A 26,681-nucleotide genomic window follows, 5' to 3' on the forward strand; every position below is an offset into this window, starting at 1 on the left:
TCTATTAGTGTTGTAGAGGAGCATGTGGCTGAGGAAAAAGTCCATGTAAACAGAGACAATGAAGGTCTTTTATTAAATTTTGCAAAATCTAACCACAACTGAAGGGCAAAATATTAAGCATCCCAGAGAGTTTCAAATTAAGCTCAAATATTCACTTTGAATGAGAAGCACATCATATTTGACATAAAGTGTAGCCATAATTACACAGAGTAAAATATAAAATACAATTATTAATGTTGAAGACAAGGAATATATAAATATAAATAAGATTTGGGAACAGTAGATCTTATTGTGAGGTCAGGCAATGAGGAGGAGGACAAACAGAATGAAGGTTATAAAAAGGGATTTTAATGAATAAGGCTTATTTTCTTAAGATGAAGAAGTAGAATTAGACTTCTTTTTAGAAGCATTGAATGCTAATGTTGTAACAGCAAAATATGTAATGGCAGCACTGATAAGAGGAATTGGGACAGTTTTCACCTGTGCAGGGGGGACATCTGGAGAATATCAAATTGTGTGGATTATGGCAGAAAGGTTGAATGTACAAGGCCAAGAGGGAAGAAGTAGTTTACCAAGACAGCAGAGTGAATGGAATAGGATGCAAAAGAGAAAAGGAGGGAAGAGCATACAAAAGACAACAAAATCTGGAGTGTAGCATATTGTGGAAGATGCTACCATAACACTCAGTTATTGAAGCTTACTCCCAAGTAAGTGTGCACAAGACTGCAGCCTAAAGTAGGTAAGTGAAAAGGTCAGGCATATCCACAAGTCAGTTCTCATTGCATATTGAGTTACATTTTAATTTCCAAAATTTGCTTCTCAGTACTTCCACTTTTTTCAGTTACATATTGTCCAATATATTACTTCCTTCAAGGTGGTGTGAAGTTCAGATAGGATTTGTCCAAAGTCCTGGATAGGGTGGGCAAATAAAATGTCTCACAGTAGTAATGACTATTGTGTGTGGGGGGGGTCATTAGTTAAATTTTATTCTCCATTCATAAGCATAAATGTCAAGTAGCTGCCAACTTCAATGAAGAGTCCAAGATGATTTTCATATATGAGCACCGTTGACTTTTTCTTTACTATCTGTGAAATCCATTTCAATATGATTGAAAGCTGGATTGTCAGTTCCTTCATCTGTCACAGGGAATGGTTTCCAGTTTAAAACTTTGATTTTCTCATCCTGGGGAAAAAATAGTATTTTACTTTGAGGAGTAAAGCTTTCGTTATAAATATATAATGATTTATGTCCTTCCTATGCTTCCAGGGTATTTTACAAAAACATAATAAAATGCAGCAACCAAAATAAAATATAATAAATTATACTACGTTAAAATAACAATACATTTTAAATCTTGAGAAAATAGAAGGATCTTTGTCGTCACCCATTATGGATGAAAGTTGCTGTAAAGCTGCCCTTCCCTTCCCATTGCTTTAGAAACACTGGTACAAATAACATAAAATAGGGTTGCCCTATTTCTAGAAGTTAAATTCAGGACACAAAAGCTGAGCTTTTTTTAGGCAAACAATCTATTTTCCTAAATTCCACCCGGACACTATTTTCACCTGGCATAAAAAGAAATTACTTCTATTGTTCAGGCCAACAGTTGTGAGAAAAGATGACATAATAATACTGTAGACTCTTTGCATGAGCTTTAAGATATATGACCGCTAGAGAGAGCTATTTCTCTGTTTTAATTCTGTTGGTGGATTAGACAAGGAAGCCTAGTAGATTTATTTGCAACAAAAAGCCTTGCACAAAACTACTGTTAGCGAAACTTGTTTGACAGGTTCTACCTTCCCAAAGGTTTATGTTACAGATCATTCTTTAGCAGCTTTGGTTCCTTATGTAATTCCGATATACCATTTTACACTAAAGCAAGAATATTCTCATAAGAAAGATATTTCTGTACCACACTGCCACAGCTGTTTCTTTAATAATATACATATTTAGACACATGGATTGGCCTAGGAGCATCTCATGTTGCCTGCACCATTGTTAAAACTAACAATGGTTTGAGCCTGATCAGTGTCTTTGATGGAAAAACACTGGAGCCCCATGCAACACCTGTTTATGATTACAGTAAATAAATATATTTGAAGAATCTTCAATATTTTTACCAACTAAACTTTTGACAAACTCACTAGATAGGGTATAAATTTCTTGCATGTGGTTTGATATCTCTTCCAAATTTTGTATAATCATGGCAATAAACTCCTTACATAATCTTCTATATGACATACGCATTTTGGTGGTTTTTTGTTTTGATTTATTTTCACCTACACAGGAAAATTATGGCCATATATAAGCTCATCCTTTGTATTTCTTCCTTATATGTTTTTGTAGTGGGCCACATGACAATTTCCTGCATTGCTACTGTCTAATGATATACTGTGTACAGATGTTCACTTCATGGACACATGACAAAGCAAAAATGGCCTCCTGCTTCTCCAGATGTCTAGCAGTACTGTTTGGTTCACTGTGCTGCTGACAACTTGCTCACTACATGATTACAGCTAACACAGGAATATTTTTACAAATATAAACACAGTACGACATGAACTCCACACTTCAAGGTCTTCCCAGGTTTCACAAAGAATATTTCCTGGGAGGACATCAAGTCTCCCTCTCTGATGGCAGGAAAATATTTTCTTGGATCTGATTTTTCAGGACTCCTCTATATGGCTGTAGAAAAAGTCTGTAGCCAGTACAAAAAGAGGTCATCTTGTGGTCATGCCAGGACACTGTGGATCTGCAAGGTCCAATGCCCTTCCATTCCCTTGACAGTGGGGGACAAACTGAGGCAGTTTAATTCCTTCCCATTAATGAATAGAAGCAATAGGAGGGGAAAATGCAGCTTCATGGTCAGGGCTCCCCTGACACTTGAGGCAGACCCCAAAATGGCAGTCTTCTACCCATGAGGGGAGAAGAAATGAGGGAAGATCTACATCAAGAACAAGGGGGGAAGAAAGATCAACATCTGGAATCAACTGCCCCAGTCGATTCTGCTTGTGGATTTTCTGCTTGCCCCATGGGTGGTCTGGCCTTGATAATGGTAGTGCACATGCTTAGCATGCAAAATGTCCCAAGTTGAATCTTTGTTGCCTTCAGATATGGCTGAGAAACAATTCTGAGCTAGATGAACCAGCCTCAGACTTGGCATAAGACAGCTCCCTCTATTTCTGAATATGCACACTGTCCACTCAGTCACAGGGAGTGCAGCTGGGCACAGGAAAGGGTACTTTGTTTGCCTTTGGTTATCCCCCTCTCCCACCTTTGTATTACTCTGCATGTAAATAAAAATATCACATGAAAATCAATACATATAATGTTGAAATATCCAAATTACATCATGTATCTGATACAGAAAACACCTGCTTATGAACATTCATGGCACAGTATATTTGCTGATCTATATAAGACTGTCAGTGGGAACTTTAGTAAAATGTTGCAATGTTAAGTCCTCCTGGTTCTGGGTTCAAGCTAGGTAACCAGCCATGGTTACTTCATTCTGTTCATTCCATTCCCCTTCCCACCACATGCTTTTAGTGAAGTTCATTCATTCATGACGGCTACCCTCAAGAAAATCTCCAAATATCCCTCCCCACTTACTAGGATAAAATGTAGATCCTAATAAACATGGATCTTTTACTGCCCAAGAAGAATGAAATAGAAAACTAAACTTACTTGTTTAGGTTTCAAAAACGAGAAATTAGACAAAAAGTCCTCTTTGGTGAGCATGAATTTCCGATCCACAGTCTGCCGTAATCCTCCTGAAAAACATCCAATTAGTAGTTGTTATTATTACTTTAATTTATTACCCATACTTCACCCTAAGCTCCCAGTGCAGGTTACAGCAATTTAAAATGCAACATTAAAAATAATTTACAAAAGGTAGAATCACAAAAATAGAGTGGTCCTGAAAATCTCAGCCAGGATAAAGAGGCCCATCCAAAGCACCGAGATTATTACAAATAATGTTTATGTGGGGGAGAACCATATATGCTGCCTTGAGCTCCTTGGAGGAAAGCTAGGATAGAAATAAAATTAATAAATTATAAATTATATATATATATATATATATACACACACACACACACACACACACACACACACACACACACCTTGGCTTTCTGTTTAAAATAGGGGCACCCAATGTGATTTACATGAATAAAACAGTAACTTTAAAAGTTATAAACACTAACAGGTAACAAAAAACAGCAACATAACAGATTAGGCAAGAACCAAATCAAGAGTAATGGCTATCTGAAACAAGGATTGTCAGAGAATTCTGATGAAAACAAACAGGAGTGGAAATTGCCAATGTTCGCTTATGCAGAAAATAAATAAATCCATCAAAAATTATCACTATTTGCTGCTGTTGTTTCTTTTAGTCCACAAAAGACTTGTAATTACATATTTTTCCTCTATTTGCATTGCTTTTCCTTTGCACTGAAATTAATGGAGTGCAATAATGAAATGACAATGTAACTCAAGTAATTATGTAAATTACATAATTTACCCAATTTCACCGTATCAATGAAACAAATAATGCAGTTTTGGGTGAAAGATGAACTGCAGAGCAACAGAAACAGTGTTGCATGTGACAAATACAGAGCAAATGGAAAAATGAGGCCTTCTTCCATCCCTAGCTGAATCAGAAAAGTCTGTCATCTGCCAGCCTGCTTGGTTGCTATGCTACCTGCAGAGAAATGAAATATCCTTCTGTGCCATGATGGAAACTTAGCAAGTGGACAAAAGAGCGATGAGGCATTCTACCTTTGTCAGTCCACTTGGTAGAATGCCTTCTTTTTAGCTAACTGAAGGAGCTGTTTATATAGAGATGTGAGAGTTCAGTTTCTTTTAGAAAATAATCTTTACTTCAATAAAATCACAACCAATTAACATACCTGTCGAAAGGCTAACAACTATTCCCACAGCAACTGTGACCAGGGTTCCAATTGTGCTAAAGTACAGATAAGATAAGGAATACCAATAATCTGCAATGGCAGGTCTGCAGGGGGGGAAACAGATAGATATATTGTTATTTTTCTACAATGTAAATCTGAAAATGGAAACTAATACATATTCCTTATTTAATTTAAATATTGTTGCTAAGAGGTTTTCAAACAGGGATAAATAATACAAATTAAACATCAACAATATCCAATAATCAAAACTGAATATCCAGAGAAAGACTTCAGTCAAAACCTAGCAATTGAATACATTTTTGATCCAACAGGCTTTATCCAGCTGGATAAATGGGTCTTTACTATGCGTGTCCACTTGTTAGGGTTTTAGTCTTGTTTTAAATGTATTTGTTGTATTTGCGTTTTTAACTGTTTTTAATTATCTTTTTTTCATTATTGATGATGATAAGCGCTCTTAAGGTTTACCATACATATATGAGATAAATGCAGTAGTAACATGAAAACAAAAGCTCAGCATTTTCTGTGTGTGTGATTTGCAAAACAAAGTCCTTATCCACCTCCCAACCATGCAAACAGAAAAAAACTTCTAATGTGATTGCATTTTGATCAGACGCTATTGGGCAAAGAACAGTAACATTTGTCAGCAACAAATAACATTTGACAGATCTACTATTTACCTCTCATTAGCTTGAGTTTCTAAGGAGCCATTCCAGTAGTTTTCTGTGCCTAGGGTGCTTATGTTGCAGCCTACCGTTGAAAGATTTAATGGCATGGCAGTACTGGGAAGTGGAGGGTATATCTGAGCTCCAATTCCAACCCAAAGGGAAGCTGTGAATCCTCCCATGAGACCTACAAATGCACCCTATAAAACAGAAAGATCAATCTTATTCAAACTTTAAAGAAAAGGGAAAGATGAGGGAAATAAAAGCAACCTGCATTATCCCCCATGCTTGTATTTCAAAACACAGGAAAGAAATCCACTTAGGGTTAAACTACACATTCTGTTAGTCACACATTTAGGGCTGTGGACACCTAAGACAAATAATAATAATAATAATTTATTATTTGTACCCACCCATCTGGCTGGGTCTCCTCAACCACTCTGGGCGGCTTCCAACAAAGATTAAAAATACATTAAAATATCACACATTAAAAACTTCCCTGAACAGGGCTGCCCTCAGATGTCTTCTAAATGTCAGGTAGTTGTTTATCCCTTTGACATCTGATGGGAGGGCGTTCCACAGGGCGGCCACCACTACTGAGAAGGCCCTCTGTCTGGTTCCCTGTAGCTTTGCTTCTCACAGCAAGGGAACCGCCAGAAGGCTCTCGGTGCTGGACCTCAGCATCCGGGCAGAACAATGGGGGTGGAGACGCTCCTTCAGGTATACTGGGCCAAGGCAATCCTTCATATGTGATACAGGTTTTTCAGGCTAAATGCTGATATTGTTAGCCTGACATTTGTCAAGCTTATGTGTTCCCTTTGTTCTGGCTTGCTTGATTGCTTGCTCATGTGTGTGTGTTTACAATTTAAATTCATTTTGCATTTCACCATAGGGACCTTTTGGGATCAAAAAGGTTGCATAGAAAATAAATACATATATTCATCTATACAAGCATACATACAAACAAACAGGCTGCTCTTCTGTCATAAATAAAGTACAGGGAGAACACTTACCACAGGATTGGCAAAAGGACAAAGGATGCCCAAAGAAAACAGTCCCAGGAGAGGTCCACCAACCATGCCAAATATACTGAGAGCTGCCTGAGGAAAGAGTAAACCTAGGAATATCAGTCCTCAAAAACAGTGCTGCTGAACATTAAGAAAATGAAAACCAATGTTTAGCTTCCTTGTAATCACTTTCTAGACATCCTGAATAAATACTACTGCTGACGTATGCAGGTGATAGTAACAGGTTAAGCATTAAACAGAGAATCGGAAGTGACAGGTGATGCTTAACTTTCCTTAGCCACCATTGGTGCCAAAAGCCATTTAAGTGACGTGTGATTTAGAGCAGGGAAATGACACGTAGGGAAAGGGTTCTTGCCAAGTGCCCCTTTGCCTCTTTCTATCAAGCCCTCCTGAAAGTTTTTGTTTACCTTTTTTAAAAAAATGAACGAATGAATGAAATAAACTGAAGACGAAAACATACTCAAGAGTGTTACAGTAGATTGAAAGTAACATAAGCTTGAACATTATCATTAAACTTACTGTTCCAAAACATTGCAAAAATACCCATTTTTATACAGATCTGTTCAGCTGGTTATGTGCATTCTTTTGTAATAAGTTAGCTTAATCATAGTAACTATGGACTAATTTTTCTAAATCCATTTGAATATAATAGGAGATTCAAAAGGGGCTTTTAAAAGCCAATCTACTACTGTTATAGTTTGGACTTTTATTGTAATGTCCCACTGATTTCAGTATCCGCTTTTTATAGCATTCATGGATTTTGATACATTGGCCCATCAATATGAAATGAAAAGTAGCGTGCTCTAGACTGAATATAAGTTTGCAATCTTAAAACAAGTTTCTTATATTACTTGATCTACTTTAAGGCTTTTGCCAAAGTAAGCAGTTTGGAGTATAAAGAATAAAACTTAATCCATTGGTTTGTCCTGTTCTTCCAGTCAATTAATGTGAACTGAGGAATTATTAATCGCCTACCTGTAACAAACCTCCTAGAAGAGATGCCAAGGCAGCCATCGCAATACACACTCCACCATATAATAGACCTAGATGAGTGATACATACAGAAATGTCAAATGGCACCTATGGAATTCTGCACCTACAATCCATGAACCGTGAATTTAGTTTGCACAAGATTTATAGAACGCTCACTGCAGGTTTTGCCCTGTGGGTTTTGTTTCACTGACTCTTGATAACAAATCAACGATTGATAACAAAACAGCTAGGATTATATCTAGGAATAATCACAATCCACAAAAGATCATGTTCTTGTTTGCTTTGGAAAAAAATCACATAAAAACATTTCAAAGCCTACAAAGTGACACCACTGGAAATTAAGTGTTGAAATACTAGTCCTTACAAAGTAAATTAGAGTATTAGTAGTTAAGTTCACAACATGAATCATTTACATTCCTCATCTAATCCTCTAAGGAGATTGCTGTCTGTAGATGAGTTCACTGTCCTCAAATGATTTATAAATGCTTGATATTTTCATGATTCACTATCCACCATCTGCACAGCTATAATTTGCAGTCAGGGAGCGACAGCCATGCACTAATCCTGCAGTGAGGCAAACTAGTAGTTTGTGCTAGCCACACATTCATCTATATGAGCTACCGTGCCCACTGGAAACAAGCAACAACATTCCAAAACTTCAGGAATGTTAGATATAATCCTGGTGTACTAATGCTGCCTTTACATACCATATCATATTATACTTCATGCCCATTGCAATCTCCTGTTGGTACTGTTGCTGCAGTTTTTAGTAGCAGCAGCAGCAGTAGTAATAACAGTATATTAGTTATTTGGTATTACTAGAGCACCATCAATGTCCACAGAGCTTTACAGAATGCAAGAGGACAGTCCTGTACCCCAAAAATCTAACAATGGCAGCCCTAGGAATAATGAAGTTTGGGGACCGTTTTCTGAATGTGTCAGGGTAACGAAGGGTTCTGCATCCTGCAGATCCATAGCCACTCCAACCTGCCATGCCCCTGGGACGTCATGCCACACCACCACTGATACAATGCTGGCAACAGGTAATTCATGCTGACCTTTGGGTGACATAGGTGTTGTCCCATCAACAGACCTCATCTTTGCTGACAGCAGCACATACACCACTTCCTACGGCCAGTGGCAGAGCTTCATGCTGTGGCACTGGGGGCGGAGTGCATGCGGGGGGCAGGGCTGGTGCGCATCCTGGGGGCGGGGCACTCCCCCCAGACTCCTCTTCCTCTGCCAGTGCCTACGGCCCCTAAGATGGCACTGACAGATGCACCATTGAGCAAAATGGCACTTACTTCTGAGCAGAGGGGGGTGCTGAGTCAAGAGGGTGCCATAGGGGGTGCTGCAACAATGAGAACAGAAGGTGGGGGTGCACCAAATTTTGGCGTTGCACAAGGCACCGCTGAAATTTGAAAGCCCAAAGTCTGCCACTGTTCTGAGTAAATATGGATAGTGTTGTACTGTAAATTACCCTGACACTAAATTTCAGCATTGAATATCTGCTTGCAAACCCTGCTTGCTTAATTTTCTGATTGTACAGCCGACTGTACTGTATTTAATAGTTGATATGAATAGGCTTGTGTACCTGCTTAATAGCAAGAAGCAAGATAATTCTATAAGACAGTCGATAATACAACAACCTTGATTATTCTAATAGTTCATTTAAATAAATTCCTTTAATTATATTTAAAAGTTACCTATAAAAACATGTTAGAGTAATATAATGTTAACTTTATCAACATTCATGGAAACTATAAATGCCATAATATCTGAGAAGAAAAGAAAGACTTGGCTCCTGAAGCTTGAAAAGATAAAGACTTACTCATCCCCATAGAAATCCAAGATAATTTCTTTTCAGTGGGTGATGTGAGGTAAGGTTTAATGAGGTCTTCTACAGTCACAGCAGCTAAAGCATTGATGCTAGAGGACACTGTACTAAGGAAGATTAAATATAGTACATTTTAATTTTGTACCTGCTCAGAATAGTGTTTCACTAGCACATTAATAACTAGCAGAATAATGAAGCAGTGAATGTGATCTACAAGTGATATCAGGAGAGGCTATAACTACAAACCTTTGTTTCTGAGTGGTATCATAAGTTTCCGTGGAATCTCAGTAAGGCAATTCTTAAGCAGATAAAACAGCTTTATTTCTCTGCAAATGCTATATCATCAACTTTTAATAATAATAATAATAATAATAATAATAATAATAATAATAATAATAATAAATTTTATTTATATCCCGCCCTCCCCAGCCGAAGCCGGGCTCAGGGCGGCTAACAACAATAAAACAATACAAAAGTACAACACAAACAATACTCTAAAATCATTCATTATAAAATTAATTAAATTCAAGCCACTGGCCACCATTGGGCCAGAGCTCCGCGAAGATTGCCGAGGGAGGGAGTCAGGCTGTGCCCTGGCCAAAGGCCTGGCGGAACAGCTCTGTCTTGCAGGCCCTGCGGAAAGATGTCAAGTCCCGCAGGGCCCTAGTCTCTTGTGACAGAGTGTTCCACCAGGTCGGAGCCACAGCCGAAAAAGCCCTGGCTCTAGTTGAGGCCAGCCTTATTAACAGTAACAGATCAGCAGTAATATACTCTCAGTGCTCACATCCACACTGAGTAAAATAAGCTCTCTCCAACTGAAATAGGCTCCCATCAATTAACCCAATATTAAGCGCTTTTAGAAAGAAAAAGAAAAAAATGTGCCAGTACTCACCATTACAGTAAGTGCCATACTGTTAACATTTGGGGAAGGTCACGGTACTGTGTGCCCTTGAGCACTCCCAGAAAAAAGCACTGCCTATATTTATATGTATTTATTTACTTAGAGAAAATCCAGCTATGTTAGGTGGGGCTTACTTCCAAATGTGAGTATACAGGATTGCAGCCGATATATCTCTCCCAGAGCATTCCCTTATTCTCAGGGAAGTGGGTAGAAGATTGAAGCCTATATTGATTAATCCACTGATTAAATTTATAAAGGTTACTGTAGTCATCTGAATTCATTAAGAACATTTCCCCCTTACTCCAATGGATTCAGGATTAATTTACCTTAATGTTCCACTATAGGCACTAGCCACAAAAAGTCCTGGCACACCTGGAAAATCACGTAGAATATCCAATACCAAATATGGCATGAGCTGAAAAAAGCAATATACATATAAATTATAAAATCATTTCAATTTTGTTATAGAATCATTTCAGTTTTGTTGTCTTCCCCTCATTTTTGTAACTTTCACTATCTTCATTCTTTATCATTTCTCTAAGCTTAAATACATATACAATTTAAATCTTTTTTCCCAGCACAAGAAGTTAGGTACAAAATTGCAATTGGAACTTAGAATAGCATTCATTCATGTATTGAATTATGCAAGATCTTTAAGGACACTGGCTCCAAATATGTAATGCCATTCTTTCTTCAGGGCTGGCCCTACCATTAGCCAGAGTGAGGCAACTGCCTAAGGCAGCAAATGGTAGGGAGAAGCAGCAGCAGCAGCTACCTATTTCTCCTGAGCCTCTTGGCCATTCCTTTCTGTCAGAAATCGGAACTATGTGTGCAAAATAACAAAACCAACCTGCTCCTTTCAGGTGTGCTGAAGGACACTATCCCATTGCTATTGTTGTAGTAAGATTTTCTTGGAGTAGGGGGAACAGGAGCAAATATTTTTTTCTCTTTGCCTCAGGCAGCAAAATGTATTTGGCTGGCCCTGCCCTTCTTTCCAATGAGTTGTCTTGTGACTTCACCTAGTAAGCCCATGTAGTCAACATCACATCTCAGTACCAAACCAAAAACTACAACGCTAATACAGTACTTTATTTTGCTCTTCTAAAGTATATATGTATGACAATATTCTATATGTATTAGAAAGTTAAATACGAAACCTGGTCTGGTGCTGAAACACATTTTGCTGTCCAAGGGTCACAATCCTTATAAATGGAGTACATTGCTAATCCAGACAACACTGCACATGCAAGAATTGCCCATAGTCCCAAGAGGTTTATATAAAGAGATCTATGAGGAAATAACAACATTTTTAATCTTGGGAAGTACCTGGTAAATCACAGTTATAGTATTGTGTAATTGTGTGCTGCACTGTACCTGAACTCGCTTCCTCTTTGGCAGCCAAAGAAAATAGAACCTTAGTTAGGTTACAATGTACTTACTGGTTTATTTAGCTAAAAAGGCAATGAAAAACATTCAATCATGTGTGTGTTTGTGTACATGTCGCTAAAACAAGCTGTCACATGTCACTTGAAGGAGCTCCCACTTGCCATTGCTGCTCTGATATCACTGCATGTTCATAGAGATATTGGCTTTGTTACCAAGAACAGGGCTCTCCTGCCTCTTCTTTCCCATACCAACTCCCAGTGTGCCTGCCCCCCAGTAGCTACTCATGAAGATCAAGAGACCCCTGGGACAGGGCGCAAAAGGAAATGGATGGGGATTGGGAATGTAAGTGCCTTCCATTCATTCATTCATTTAAACCAAAGCCTCTATTTACTGAGCCTCGCCTCTGAAAACTCCTATTCATGCCTTGCTCTGATTGCTGAGCAGACACCACATACTGCCTACACATTTTCAAGCCTACACATTTTCACAGTAACTACGATAGCTAGACAGCTTGGGTCCAATACACTGAATGACTTATTATTGTTCTTTGTTCATTTCTATTTCTAAGATCAACCAGGAGCACTTTCTATAGAGACTGAACATCTTTCAGTGGCATTGCATCCCTTCCTGTAGTTTCCAGCAAGCAGCAACTGTTTTTAATAAAACTCTAGTATAAACTGCTAGCGTTCTGGTCTGAGTACAGTTGGCAGGCTTTGCTTATGGTATTTTAAGATACGGGAAGTCCTGACAGCTTTTCTCTAGAAGTGTTATTCTAAGCAAGTATGTGAAGAATGTCATTTCTGTGAAGCAACAAAAGCAACTTTTCCCTTACTGTTACCATGGCACTAGTCATGATCCAGCATTGACTGACCCTGATCCTACCTAAACAAATTAAAAGGTGAAATTGACTTGGCCTGGTCTTATTGCAATTAGCTTCTTGTAACATTCTTCAATAGCAAGGCAATATTGAAAGGCAAAAGCATCGTTCTTTTTTGGTGTCTATACACCCATTTTTTCACATATTAGTATAATCAACATTACAAAAGAAATGTAGTTCTATCTTAAATTTGTACAGAAACATGTTGCAAATCTGGTACTTGTTACAAAATTCCTTTCAAAAAATTAAAGTAAATGTGTGTATTTAGAACTTTAGTAAAGCATTTACACCTTTATATAATTATATTTCCAATGATAATGCTTTTGTCAGCAGCAAATCAATTTTTGGCAATTCCAACTCCCTTGGCCTTCACACCCCTCCCTAAATATGATCTAGAGGTACCTTCCAAAGCAGATTACAGGAGCTGAGCGGCAGGTGGAAATTGCTGAAAACTGCTCCCTCCCTGTTCAACTGATAGATGGAAGCCTTACCATTAGCAATACCATAGGATACAGCCCTAAGGAAATCAGTTGGTAATTGGTGCTAATTATTAATGTAACCTTTGATGTAATAATTAGGATGGAGTTGTCCATATAATAAACCAAGATTCATTACTGCATGGCTCTGCACAAGAGTAATCTGTATTTGTAAATGCACAAGTATTTATACCATTTACAATTTTAAAAAAGACACAAAGCTACAAACTGCTATAATTTAAAAGGTAAAGGTACCCCTGCCCGTACGGGCCAGTCTTGCCAGACTCTAGGGTTGTGCGCCCATCTCACTCTATAGGCCGGAGGGCCAGCGCTGTCCGCAGACACTTCCGGGTCACGTGGGCAGCGTGACAAGCTGCATCCGGCGAGCCAGCGCAGCACACGGAATGCCGTTTACCTTCCCGCTAGTAAGCGGTCCCTATTTATCTACTTGCACCCGGGGGTGCTTTCGAACTGCTAGGTTGGCAGGCGCTGGGACCGAGCAACGGGAGCGCACCCCGCCGCGGGGATTCGAACCGCCGACCTTTTGATCGGCAAGTCCTAGGCGCTGAGGCTCTAATTGTTCATGTGTATTTGCTTTTGACAAGCTTCACAAAACAGAAAACAGGTCATTTATATCTTTCATGACTAGATTTTTTAAACCCATAATATCAAGAATGCAATTTAAAATTGAAACGTTTTGCAAAGAACAGATTCTGCTAGTGGGTCAAAATAACGAACTTACAGCTTTGCGTGAAATAGGGTTTTGCAGGCAATGTATCGCTGAACTTGAGACTGGTTGATTCCATATATTCCAAGCCAGGTGAAAGTCCCACCTACAATAATTGTCCAGAATGTATGCCTTTGCAAAGGATCAGGGTTAAAACTAAATTAAAGGGAGGGAAACAGAACTGTGAAAAAATGGTCTTTAGACTCTTTCCATGTTCACATTCAATTTATATACAAGTTCTCAAACAAATTCAAAAAATAACAATGGTTAAATATTAAACTCAACTAATCACAAAATAAAACACACACACATTATTTGAAATACATAATTCAAGATGCAATAGTTCCTTATGAATAAGAGCATTGGTTGTATCATGGTGGCTTTGGACTGGTGTAGGGTTGTCATACATCAGAAGCATGACAACCCTGGGGGGAAAATCAGGAAAATCCAGACATATCCAAACATATAGCAAACTGTGTCGGCAATGTCGTTTTTGCTAATTTTCCTTAATAGCTGGGATTTTATTTTTTTTTAGATTTTGTAAAAAAGCTCAACAACTTTTGTGTTTGGACTTTCACTTTTTGAAATATGGCAACCCTAGACTGGTGGCAGAGCACCCCATTTTCCAGCTATGCATTTGTACAGTCCAGTGATTCTCCTTTCAGCACTAGGTCATTGAAAGTGGCAGGGAATGTTGACCCAGGCAAGATCACACCCATACCTGATGAGTTTGCGTGGGAGATGTTTAAGTGAGATGGCATCCCCCAAGTGCCACCTTGGGCTTCCTTGGCAAACTTGCCAGTCACAGGAGCAATGACCCGTCCTGGACCAGCACACTCCCTACTCCGTCTTTCAGCAACTTGGTGCTAGAAGGAGAAATGTCACATGGCTGTAGTGCTCCCTCTCACCGTCACTTTTTCCTGCAACTGCCTACCTCAGCCACTCTCATAAGCTTGGGGGGAGGGGGACGACTACCTGGGAGGAACTCAGGAGGTACTTGTGGAGCAATCAGTAGGCACCTTGCCAGCCCTGTGGCCAGCTAGATATAGCCAGGATGGGCAAGGGTTCAAAGCACAGTTGCAAGGAACATACATCTTAAGACTGATGCAGTGAAAACTGCTCTGGAATCAACATGGAGTCCAAGATGTAGAGGATACAAGATAATGTATATAAAGTGTCTGTCGCAATGAGTCACTGAGAAGTCACCTATTCTAGACCTCAAATTACTTGGAAGAAGTAAATCAACTGACACTACACTGATGCAATGGTGGTGGTGCATAAGGAGGATTGCTCTGCTACCACAGAGTGAGCTCAGAAGTGAAGTCAACGCTATGCTCAGTCATTCAAATAAGTCTCTCTTCCATCTGTGTTTGGATGAAATGTCAAGGCTGCTGCCTTATCAGCTACAGTTCCCTGCTCATCAGCAGAAATGTACAGGCTTAGTTAGTAGTGTTGGTTAGGTAGTGATAATGCTAGTCTGCCACACTGCATCCAGTGTGGCCTATTCAAGATTTCCCCTGACTCAATGTAGATTTTTAAAACAATTTTTTCAATCTAAGGTTTTGGCACAAGCACATTCATTGTTAAGGGTAATACAAAATTATAGCAGCTCTCAAACAAACCTTAAAGCTTCTTAGAAATGATCCCTTTCTGCAAAGTGAATATCTATATTGTTTATGTTGCACAAAAAACTCTACCTTTTTTATTTATGAATGCTTTATAACTAATGCTTTATAACTAATAACCTTATCCTATATACCTAGAATAAATGACACTGATTATAATGATGCATAAGTTAAATAATATATTTAAGGTTTAGTTGCCAAATTCTACTGTAATACTGTAGCTGAAACAAATAAAAACTTACTCCCAGAAATTTAATCTTCCTCCATGGTAGGAATCATTTAGAATTGGTTCAATGCCATGTTGAACAACCACAGCACGTATAATCACAGACGTAAAACCTGCTACCATGATTCCAACTTGAAAAACATCTGTCCAAACTACTGCTTTTAGACCACCCTATGTGGAGAAAAACAGATAGATTAATATACAACCCAGATTACTTCTTTGTCAAAAAAATGTATCAGAAAAGAAGAGAAGGGAACCCTTCCTATCCCCACCCCCGGAGAATTAATGTTCTGAAGGACCTAACAAGATCAATGCACTTCTCTAACCAAGCCATTCCATGGCTGTGGAGGCAACACAGCATCACCAGCTTTGGTGCACCCAGAGACAGCACTACCAACAGAGCCTCCCCTATCACTTTTAAGGCCTTGGGTGGCACTCTTTTAGGTACTTGCGTTCCAGCCATTCAAGACTTTGGGTCTGGTACTAAAACTTTAAATTGGTCCTAACAGCTCATGAGCAGCCAGTGCAGCACTTTCAGGACCCATGACACATGATCCCATAGGGCTCCACCACTCACCAATCCTTCTGCATTTGGTGTGGCTTTGAAACTGTCTCCAAGGCCAGCCCCTTGTAGAGCACATTGCAGTAGTCTGGATGGGGAGTCACTACAGAATGGACTACCGAGTGAACTAGCTTAAACTGGGCATAAGCACTCTTGCCCACTGAAGCCACCTGAGAGTCCAGTGGCAGGTTGGAATCCAGGAGTGCTGCCAGACTACGAACCTCTTCCTTCAGGAGAAGAGCAACCCCTCCAGAAAAAGGTTGTCCACCTAATACTCAGATACGAGAACTGTCCACTCATAGCACCTGTCTTGTCAGGGTTCAGCCCATCCCGGCTTCCAGGCACCAGTGCAAGACCTTCGCAGTGTTATATAAAATAATTTGATGGGGTGCAAATAATTTTATGAAAATTTGCATTCAATTTTTAAAATATTTATATGCAATAATAAAATGAATTTTAAACATACCAGTGTGCAATAGAAGGTACAGACTACTCCTGTTGCAACCACTGCACCCCACAGGTCAAATCCTGTAACTAGAAAAGAAAATATAAAGTGTAAAGGAATGAAGTTTTTTTTATGGTAGATGTTTATTTTGGTGTTTGAACAGTAGATACAAAGAGCACTGGAAATAATTCTTAGTGGTAATTAGTTACAATTTGGCCTTTATCGTTTCTTTCATACAGGCTTGTTTGGAATTATGCCCATAAAACAACTCTCCACAACAGATGCTATTGACTATGTTAACTAAATAGAACCTGCACACAGAGGCATCGATATCTGATCCTCTCAATAAACAACAATTAAATGACACCAATATCATGTTCAGCTCATTAGCTGCCAGAGGTAGTTGGCTTGCTTTTGCTGGAAACAAAATTATAGGGTGGATGGAATTTGCTCTGCTCCACCAAGGCAATTCTAATTTGACCTGTAAGGGTGCACTTTATGGCTTGCCAGATGTTTGATAATCGTCCTGATTTGTAGCCTACCAAGACTCCCTGTGTAGGGGCTAGAACCATAGTCCCAAGACATGTCCCAAAGCTGCCATGCTGCCATAGAAGTTGCCGTCCGAAACATCTTGAAAGCACCAAGCTAGGGAAGGCCGGTCTAAAGATGCATGATATATAAATCTTTCTGAAACTAAGAAGGTCATAGACTGGTGATTGACTGGATGGGAGGCTTTCTGAGAATACTGTGTGGTTGTCCTTGAGTTTCATCATGGAAGAAAGACAGGTTATACATGTAATGAATAAAAGTCAAGAAATTGAACATAAAAAAATGACTGCCTTGGTGATTTGAGTTGTGAACCCTTGCTGCAAAGATATACTTGATAGTTTCATAGATATAGTTTTAACTGTTTGGCTTATATTTATTGGTTTAATTATTATTATTATTATTATTTTATTGATTTTATTGTTTGAATATGACTACTGCCCTTCTTGATGGATCTAGTCTAGAAATGCAGTGAATAAATCAAGAAATATTAAAATTTGAATTACCCATCCATGTATATTTTTCAAGAAATAACTATACCACATAGTTTATGCATTTCCCCCTTTAAAATCCACATGAAATCATTATTCCACAATATTTAGGGTCCATTAAGCCTAGAATATTTACAACATTATGTTGTATGGTAATGAAAGCAGAAGTTAGCCAGAAGTTACTTCTCAAAGCATAGCTGCTGTTCCGATGCTAGAATTTTAGATGGACAAACCTTTGCTGAAGTCAGCAGAAATATACAAAGGCTTCATAATAGGTCTTGCTTGATACAATAATTGATAACAGATATTAAAGAATAAGCTCTGTTACCACAAATTCATTTATTCATCTTACCTTGATTTAAAGCCAAGGCTGGGGCATAAATGACAATTCCAGTGTATAATATCTGGAACAGAGGATACAGACACAAACAAAACATTTTAAAGATCATCCCATTTTACAGCTAAATACAAAACCTTCATACAGGAGCAGTTTCACTTTTTAAACAATTTGTAACACTCTCAAATACTCCACTTTCCTTTCTCTAAAGATGCTAAGCGATAAAAGCTTCAATAAGTCTTTAAAAGACTTTGGAACTTTTAAGCTTCAGAGCTAGGCTTGTTTTATTTTGTTGTAGTTTACATTCTATCATTCCTTCTAACGGTGATGGGTGATTAGTAAATGTTGATTAGATTTTTTTACTTTGTTTCAATGTACATTAATAAGAATTTGGGTTAGGTTCATGACAGCTAAATAAGCTCTTCAGGGGGTCAATGAACTTAGAAGTTTGGGAAACTGGATGACTAGGAGACTGAGGGTTGCAGGTGCTGTAACAGAGGGTTCCATAGTAGTTCCATTCCTCTCTACAGAATCAGTATCAGACAGCAGATACCCATTCAGCCCCATGGCATTCATGCTGTGAATGTCCAACAGGCTTCTGTTCTATCACCAATGCTATTCCCTGTTTGCTTATTTAATAGCATTCCTATACCACTTAATCATCAAAACCTCTAGACAATTTACATTAAATATACATTAAATTACCAAAAAAAGTCAGGTGCTAAAAACAAGTTAACCAAAACCTTTTAATATTGGAATAAAACCAGCAGTTTTAAAATATAATACAATGTAATATATTAAAATTTATTATAATAATATTACAAATTAAAATTTGCATGTCTGAGTAGACTAACTTAAACAAAAATGTTTTTAGCAAGTGTTGAACAGAGTACAGTAGTACCTTACTTCTCGAACGTAATCTGTTCTGGAAGACCCTTTGACTTCCAAAATATTTGAAAACCTTCTGAAAACAATAGCCAACAGTTGCATCGGACATCCAATTTCCGAAAAACGTTCAAAAACCGGAACACTTACTTCTGGGTTTTCGGCGTTTGGGAGCCGAAATGTTTGAGTACCAAGGCATTCAAGAACCAAGGTTCCACTGGGCAAGGAGTTTCAAAGTATAGGTGCTGCCATCGCAAATTATCAATTCCTTACAGGTGCAGAACAAATATTATGTGACATTTGCAGAAGTGCTAGGTCTGCAGACTGAGGCACCTGGTGTGCGATATATAGTCGTACCTTGGAAGTCGAATGGAATCCGTTCTGGAAGTCCGTTGGACTTCCAAAACATTCGAAAACCAAAGTGTGGCTTCTGATTCCATTCAGAAGCTGTGGAAACCCCGCTGGACATTCGGCTTCCAAAAGAATGTTCGAAAACTGGAACAGTCACTTCCAGGTTTCGATCGTTCAGGAGCCAAAATGTTTGAGAACTAGGCTGTTTGAAAAACCAAGGTCTGACTGTATAAATGAAATAAGAATACTTTACACTGTAGTATAGAATTGTAGAGTTGAGTGGCAGATGAAGGTGATTGACTACATGGGACTGGCAGAGATGACGGGCAGAATCCGTGACCAAGGGAAAGAGACGGTGGAAGAAGATTGGAAGAAATTTAAATTTTATCTTAAAAATTGTTGCAAAATTAGTGAGTGTTAAAATGTCATGGGTAAAGCATAGCAGATTTGCAGTGATAAATGATTGGATAAGAGGAAAGAAAAGGGTTAAAGAAAGGGATTTATAAGTAATTTAGATCAGGGGTTGCTGAAAAAGTTTAAAACAGGGATGCAGAAAAGGGAGGCATGGGGAAGTTGTTGAAATTGGGTATAAGAAAAAAAGATTATGAAATTATACATGTTTATATGTTTGTTTGTTTGTGTATTGTTGTTTGTAATGTCTTATAATATATGTTGAAAAACTAATAAAAATTTTATATATATAAAAAAAAGAATTGTAGAGTTGAAAGGGACCCTAAGGGTGATGTATTCCAACCTCCTGCAATGCAGGAATCCTGCCCACAGCTACCCTTGGACAGTGGCGGACCTGGCTGCATGGGTACCTGGAACGGCGGCCATGCCGTGCACCCGGGGGGGAGGGGAATCCTCTGCATGCGGCTGCAGCGGCGTGATCCTCCAGGGTGGTGGGGCGAGCCCCCCATGGTGTGCCTTTTTGTCACCCCCCTCAGAGATGGCACCCTATGCCCCTGCCCCTGGGTGGGTTTGAACCACCAAGCTTCTGGTTAACAGCCAGATGCACTGACCCATTGTGCCACTGCGGCGCATGTTCAGTTCAGAGTTCCTTTGACAGTTCCTTAAATATTGTAATGAGTTACAACACTCTCAGCGATTTCAGCGGGATAAGTATTACTCCCGTATGTTCCTACCTCATTGGTAGGTAGTTAATATAGTTAATATAGTTAATATAAATAACTATATTGAAGCTAGTTCACAATCTCACAACTGAAGCTTCTAATGTCAAGCTTGTATTACAGCTACTAGATAAACATGCTTCATATAAAGGTAAAGGTAAAGGTACCCCTGCCCGTACGGGCCAGTCTTGCCAGACTCTAGGGTTGTGCGCCCATCTCACTCTATAGGCCGGAGGGCCAGCGCTGTCTGCAGACACTTCCGGGTCACGTGGCCAGCGTGACAAGCTGCATCTGGCGAGCCAGCGCAGCACACGGAACGCCGTTTACCTTCCCACTAGTAAGCGGTCCCTATTTATCTACTTGCACCCGGGGGTGCTTTCGAACTGCTAGGTTGGCAGGCGCTAGGACCGAGCAACGGGAGCACACCCCGCCTGCGGGGATTCGAACCGCCGACCTTTCGATCGGCAAGTCCTAGGCGCTGAGGCTTTAACCCACAGCGCCACCCGCGTCCCCGCGTTAATATAAATAACTACATTGAAGCTAGTTCACAATCTCACAACTGAAGCTTCTAATGTCAAGCTTATATTACAGCTACTAGATAAACATGCTTCATATACACTAGGCTAAATAACAATGGATGGCATTCAAACAAGTTCTACTCAGAGTTAACCTACTGAAATTAATGAATATGACTGAAATTAATGAATATGACTAGGTTAAATTGTGGAACTTTTTCCCCACAGAGGTATGTTTGCAATGTTCACTATTCGGCTTTCATTGAATGCTGAAGATGCATCTCTTTCTATCTTTTTAGCCTGGCCTTTGGTACTTGAGGTGTCTGTTTTCAGGACCCATCCTATTCCTGTGGCTGTAATTTGTTTTATTTGTTTTTAATTTATGAATTTTACGTTGTTGTTGTAGTAACATGCCCTGGGACTCACTGGTGAAGGGCAGATAATAAATTTAAGAAGCAGTAGTAGTAACAGTGATTTCAGTGGCTCTACTCCAAGTAAAACTTAATTGAATACCACCCAATTAGTTTGATTTATACATTTCTTAATATCTGAGGTTTCTAAATCAATGTCCTTACCGTAAGTATAATGAAGAGAACTGTCCCACACAGGCGGAGGTATTTATTAAATCGAAGTTCTAAATACTGTAAAAGTAAATACATAAAACAGTAATGAACAATTTTTATGTAGTCATGAAGGAAAAGTTCATTTCACTTTGAAGAAGATTATATTAATCTGGAGGAAAGAGGGGTTGATTTTCCATTTATTATTTGATTGCTCAGATCGTAGTCAATTTTCCTTATTTTCTTTTGCCTCCACTGCAACTATATATTTATTTTGTATTTATTTATTTAAATATTTATAGACTACGTTTTCATATAAAATATCACAAGGCAGCATACAGCCTAAAATACACAGTAAAACCAAATTAAAAATGTGAAAGACATCAGTAAAAGCTGGTTGGCGTATGAAAGTCCTATTTAAATCATTCTTTTTTTACAAAAAAAAAAAATCTAAGCATGAGCAGGGATGACTCTTGACAGATAGTATGACTAATGGCCAGGGATGATTGGAGGTATAGTTCAGCAACAGCTGGAGAGATAAAAGTCCCCCACACCTGCTCAATTGGGAGAGGCTGTGAAAGCTCTGGATCGGCATTTGAATGCAGCAGTGGACTAGATGAAGGCAAATAAACTGTGCTCAACAGAGGCTCCTTGAGTGGGTGGTTCCCATGTCTAGAAGATAAGTTAAGTTACCTGTTCTGGATGAGGTTCCACTCACTCTCTCTTAAGGAGCAAGTGTGTAGCTTGGTGGTACTCCTTGATATATCTTTGAACGGTTGTAGCTGCTGAGCCACTCAAAGCTGATGGAAGGCATTAATGCTGCTTGTTGTTTCCCCAGACTACAAAACTGCTCCTTAAGGGTGCAATCTTTCACCTCTCCAATTCCCAGACAAGGAGACTGTTATGTACTGAGTTGAATAGGATCCAAACTGCAGCAGTCTGATTGGTCCTAGAACAATAGGATCCAAAAGGCAGCAGTCTGATTGGTCCTAGAACAATAGGATTCAGAATGCAGCAGTCTGATTGGTCCTAGAACAATGCAGCAGTATGATTGGTTGGCAGGAACTACCCAATCATGCTCCAGATAGAAGTGAATCCACAACCTGATTGGCTTACAGTAGAATTCCGGAATTAGCCAATCATGTGCAGCCCATTGTGTAAATAATGTATATAAAGCAGATACTTTGAGGGGACATTCATTCATTCCTCCTCACCACTATGAGCTGAATAAAGAGCATGAAATCACTTTGCGACTCTGAGTATATTTCAGAGACGTGGCCCAAGGAGACCACGATGGATTCAACTTCAGCTTATTGTCTCTCATCTGGCCCACCTGTCTCTCATCTGTCTCATCCAGGCACTAATCCAGAATCTGCACACCTTCTCCTGACTCAGATGTTACAGAGAAACAGAATTGTGTACCATCAGCATACTGGTGACAATTCACTCCAAGTCTCATAATGACTTCTCCAAATGGCTTCATATAGCCCTAGAGGACAAAAATGAGCCCTATAGCAAAAATGATTAAACTGCTATGGGGCGAAGAAATCATCACCTAAAACTGGAAATGGTCTCAGAGATAGGTGCACTGTTTTACAGTGGTTTTTGCTCCTAACTCCCATTACCTGAGTGAGAGAGGTTTGGGAGTGGTGGTGGTGGCAGGGCATGGGCTGGTTGTCTTTAGTTGACGGCAATAAGATTTGTACATTGGCAAATGTTTGCACGAACATGTACCTACATGTGCAACCTAATTCATAAACCAGGCACTTGGATTTAACTAGTTTACCACAAGAGCCGGGCAAACAGATCTACAAATATCGTTTTGGGATTTTCATTGATTTTTCCTTTGGCTGCTTTCTACATGAAGATTTTAGAAGACTCTTTAAAGCTAATGTTTTCCAAATGGAGGGCTGAAAAGTGGGGCTACAAGGCGGAAAGTCTTTATGCATTTGTTGTGCCCTGTCCCCATTGTGTAAGTGTGTGTGTGTGTGTGTGTGTGTGTGTGTATATTACAATGCGGAAACGAAATGTAAATTTACTATTTTTAACCAGTTAACATTTATTGATGTTTTAAGTGTGTTTTCAGGGATGCCCTTTGCTGATTTTATATGCATTTGTTGCATGCTGCCTTGATTTGTTTGTGCGTGCAGGTTGTAAATAAGATATTAAAATATATTGGATGATCTGAAGAGCAGAATCGGAGGTCCTGACTGCGAAGGAACTCTATTAACCCTGAAAGCAACCTCGGGAGGTTGACCAGCTGCGCCAGAGAAAGTTCGCGGGAGTCCCCTCCTCCTACCTCGTAGGTGCTGGTGATGCCCAGGCGGTAGAAGACGGGCACGAAGACCTCGGCGCTCAGGATGACCACCAGCGCGTAGGTGATGGCGAAGACGCTGAACCTGGCCCCGAAGCGGTACACCTCCGACGGGGTGCCCAGCACCGTCACAGCCGACATGAAGCTGGCCGTCAGCGACAGCGCCACCGGCAAGGCCGACATGCTGCGGCCCCCCATCAGGAACTCCTGCGAGCTCTTCTGCCCGCCGCCCGCGAAGGCGTAGTACACGCCGATGGCCGCCGAGATGAGCAGCATGGCCCCGAAGACCACGTAGTCCCACGTGCCGAAGCCCCCGACAGCTTGGCAGCCGCTCATGGCGCCCGGAATGCCGCCGCCGACAAACAGGAGGGAAGCGCCCACGGAGAAGAAGGGCTGGTGCCTTCAGGAAGGACGGCGCTTCTCTTCGGCGGAGCTCGCTGGGACGGAGGCGGCCGCCTGCTGCCTGGTGCAACTCTTCGGCGCAACTCTCTCTCTCTCTCTCCCTCAGCGCGAAGATGCTGGGCAGACGGGCTAGTCGCGCGCGCTTCCTCTTCCCCAGGCGACCCCGCAGTTCGCGCGCTCGCTCGCTCGCTCTCAGCACGTGCCCTTTTGGCGGGGGAAGCGCTTCTGCTGCTTCTCCGCACCCGCAAGCGCCCACCGGAGCCTCCCGGTTGCCCACGAAGACCTCCGGCTTTTCTTATCCGCTCCTCTTTTTCATCACCCTCTTCCCTTCTTTTATTCCTACCCCGCACCTTCCTTTCCGCTCTCCCTCCCCTTTCTAGTAATTCCCTTCTTCTTCTTCCCTCACGCGCCTCCGCGTCTTCGCTCCTCTCAGAGGAGTCTCTTGGAGCGAGAGGCGCCGTCCAGCGCTGCTGCTGCTGCTGCTGCTGCTTCTCCTCTCAGCGCAGCCGGTGAACGGAATGCTCGTCTCTCTTTCCTCGTCTCCGGTCTCGTCGCCTGCCTTGCGCGGGAGTTCAGCGGCGAGGTACAGCTCCCGTCTCTCTCTGCCTCGAGACGGAGCCACAGGCGTTTCAGCACCACCAGCGATTCGGCCAGAGGCAGCGCGAGAGGGAGAGCGCACGAGACAAGACCCAGGTAGGCTTGGGCGACAGAGCAGCAAAAGTGGCGAGAGCTGAAAGCAGCCCCGCCTCCCGCAACTGGAGGAGGGAGAGCTCCGCCCCGAGGAAGAGTGGTGACTCTGGTGGATTCGCCTTAAAGGAAGTAATTGTCCTGAATTCAGAGGGGAGCCTCCCTTCGTTATTCAAATCAAAACGCCTCAGTTCCCATAATCAAGGGCTTAATTCCAGCAGAGGCTGAAGGTCCGCTCTTGAAATAGTTGCACAATGGGAAGGCATGAGATACTGAGTCCCAACGACACAAAGACTGGGTGTGCCAGGTAGCCGTGACCGTGATGAGCCCTTGTGAATGAAACTTGCTTGTCTCACCTGATTGACACATGGGTGGCATATCTGCTTTTAGTGCATGCTTACTCATACTTTTATGCAAAGCAGCTAATATATCCCAACACCTCCACTTCCCGCTTTATGCACTGGAAGAAGTCGTAGCTAAGATGCCACAGGGAACTTATTATTATTTATTAAATTTCTGTACCACCCTTCATCTGAGAATCACAGGTGATTTATAATGCAAAAACACAAAAATACATAACATAGTAAGAAACAAAAACAATAACCCCACTCATACACAGTTTAAAAGGCCATCAATTGTTTAATTAGCCAAAGGCCTGAGGGAAGAGGAATGTTTTGCCTGACATCTCAAGATATTTAACAAAGGTGCCAGGCAACCCCTTTGGGTAGAGCATTTCACATTTCTGAGCCGCCACAGGAAAGGCCCGCACTACCTGGAAAAGCTCTGCTGGATGGCACAATGAGGATGCAATGGAGGCAGCAAAGTATACCTTCTTTGCTGGCTTCACTGCAACTAGATAGGCTTAATGATGAGCCCTCACCAATGTTTGATTGCATTCAACTGGAGTTTTCCATCTCCTGGCTTGTTTCCTCACCTCAAGCTCTGGAATATACCAGAGAGCCAAAGAGGTTCAATGAAGTGGGAGAGGGCACTCAGGGGCAATCGTGTCAAACCATTTGCATATTCCAGAGGTCAGAACCAGTCATAACAACTGGAAAACCCCCAGAGCCATCTAGAAACCCATTGGACCCATCAGCTTCTGAGGGTGGACCATCTTAATAGGTCCCCCACCACTGCTGAAGGGGAAAGGGACTGAAAGCTTAACTCTCAACAGGAAGTAATTTGACTGCGATAAGGGACTGATGTCATTATCTCCCACTTTCAGATTACCCTTTTCCTGCTCGGTTGGAAAAAAAAAAGGCCCAGAGTGTGGCCTGTCACATGCGTTGAATGTTGGGACAGCCCCATGGTCGTCATGGCTGTCATAAAATCCTGAGCCACCCCAGAGCCAGTTGCCTCAGTGTGGAACCTTGAGTCTGCACTGATGCTGCCCTGAGTACCCAGGTGACCACAGTTGGATGAGACCAACTCCACCCTGCTCACCCACCCAGGTCTCTTATTCTTTTGCCACTGGGACAAACACATAGGGGCCCCTTCTTTATATTGTACATTATTTTTTGTGCTCATGATAGTATTGGAGCAGTTATTATGCAATCCTACACTGATTGTGCTTGCTATCAGAGTGGACATACTGTTTCATTTTCCATGCAGTGCATATCCCATAATGTCGTGCTGAAACCCTGTAAGTTTTTTATACTACAGATGTAACAATATAATTAAAACAGTTTAAAACATTCTACAGTGCAAAAGTGTGCCCGCCAGACAACAATGCAAAAATGCTCCCCCCCAAGCAACAATAATACAATAACACTGGGGAAGCATTGCA

The 26,681-nt window shown here is 40.7% G+C and overlaps 1 protein-coding gene across 1 annotated transcript; it reads right to left on the bottom strand.

The window, feature by feature from the left end:
- Positions 1-54: 54 nt before the first annotated feature.
- LOC128421823 (sodium-coupled monocarboxylate transporter 1-like) lies at positions 55-24,698 on the bottom strand. Its single transcript, XM_053405053.1, has 15 exons — positions 23,792-24,698; positions 21,508-21,573; positions 18,067-18,118; positions 16,699-16,766; positions 15,687-15,841; positions 13,835-13,975; positions 11,511-11,640; positions 10,680-10,768; positions 9,447-9,559; positions 7,598-7,665; positions 6,608-6,694; positions 5,610-5,794; positions 4,912-5,015; positions 3,689-3,774; positions 55-1,183 (listed from the first exon to the last, which is right to left on the bottom strand). The coding sequence occupies exons 1-15, from the start codon at positions 24,140-24,142 to the stop codon at positions 1,052-1,054; spliced, it is 1,827 nt and encodes a 608-aa protein (XP_053261028.1). The 5' UTR covers positions 24,143-24,698; the 3' UTR covers positions 55-1,051.
- Between the last annotated feature and the right edge of the window lie 1,983 nt (positions 24,699-26,681).

This window comes from Podarcis raffonei, chromosome 10 (assembly GCF_027172205.1).
Source record: "Podarcis raffonei isolate rPodRaf1 chromosome 10, rPodRaf1.pri, whole genome shotgun sequence".
Taxonomy (NCBI): domain Eukaryota; kingdom Metazoa; phylum Chordata; class Lepidosauria; order Squamata; family Lacertidae; genus Podarcis; species Podarcis raffonei.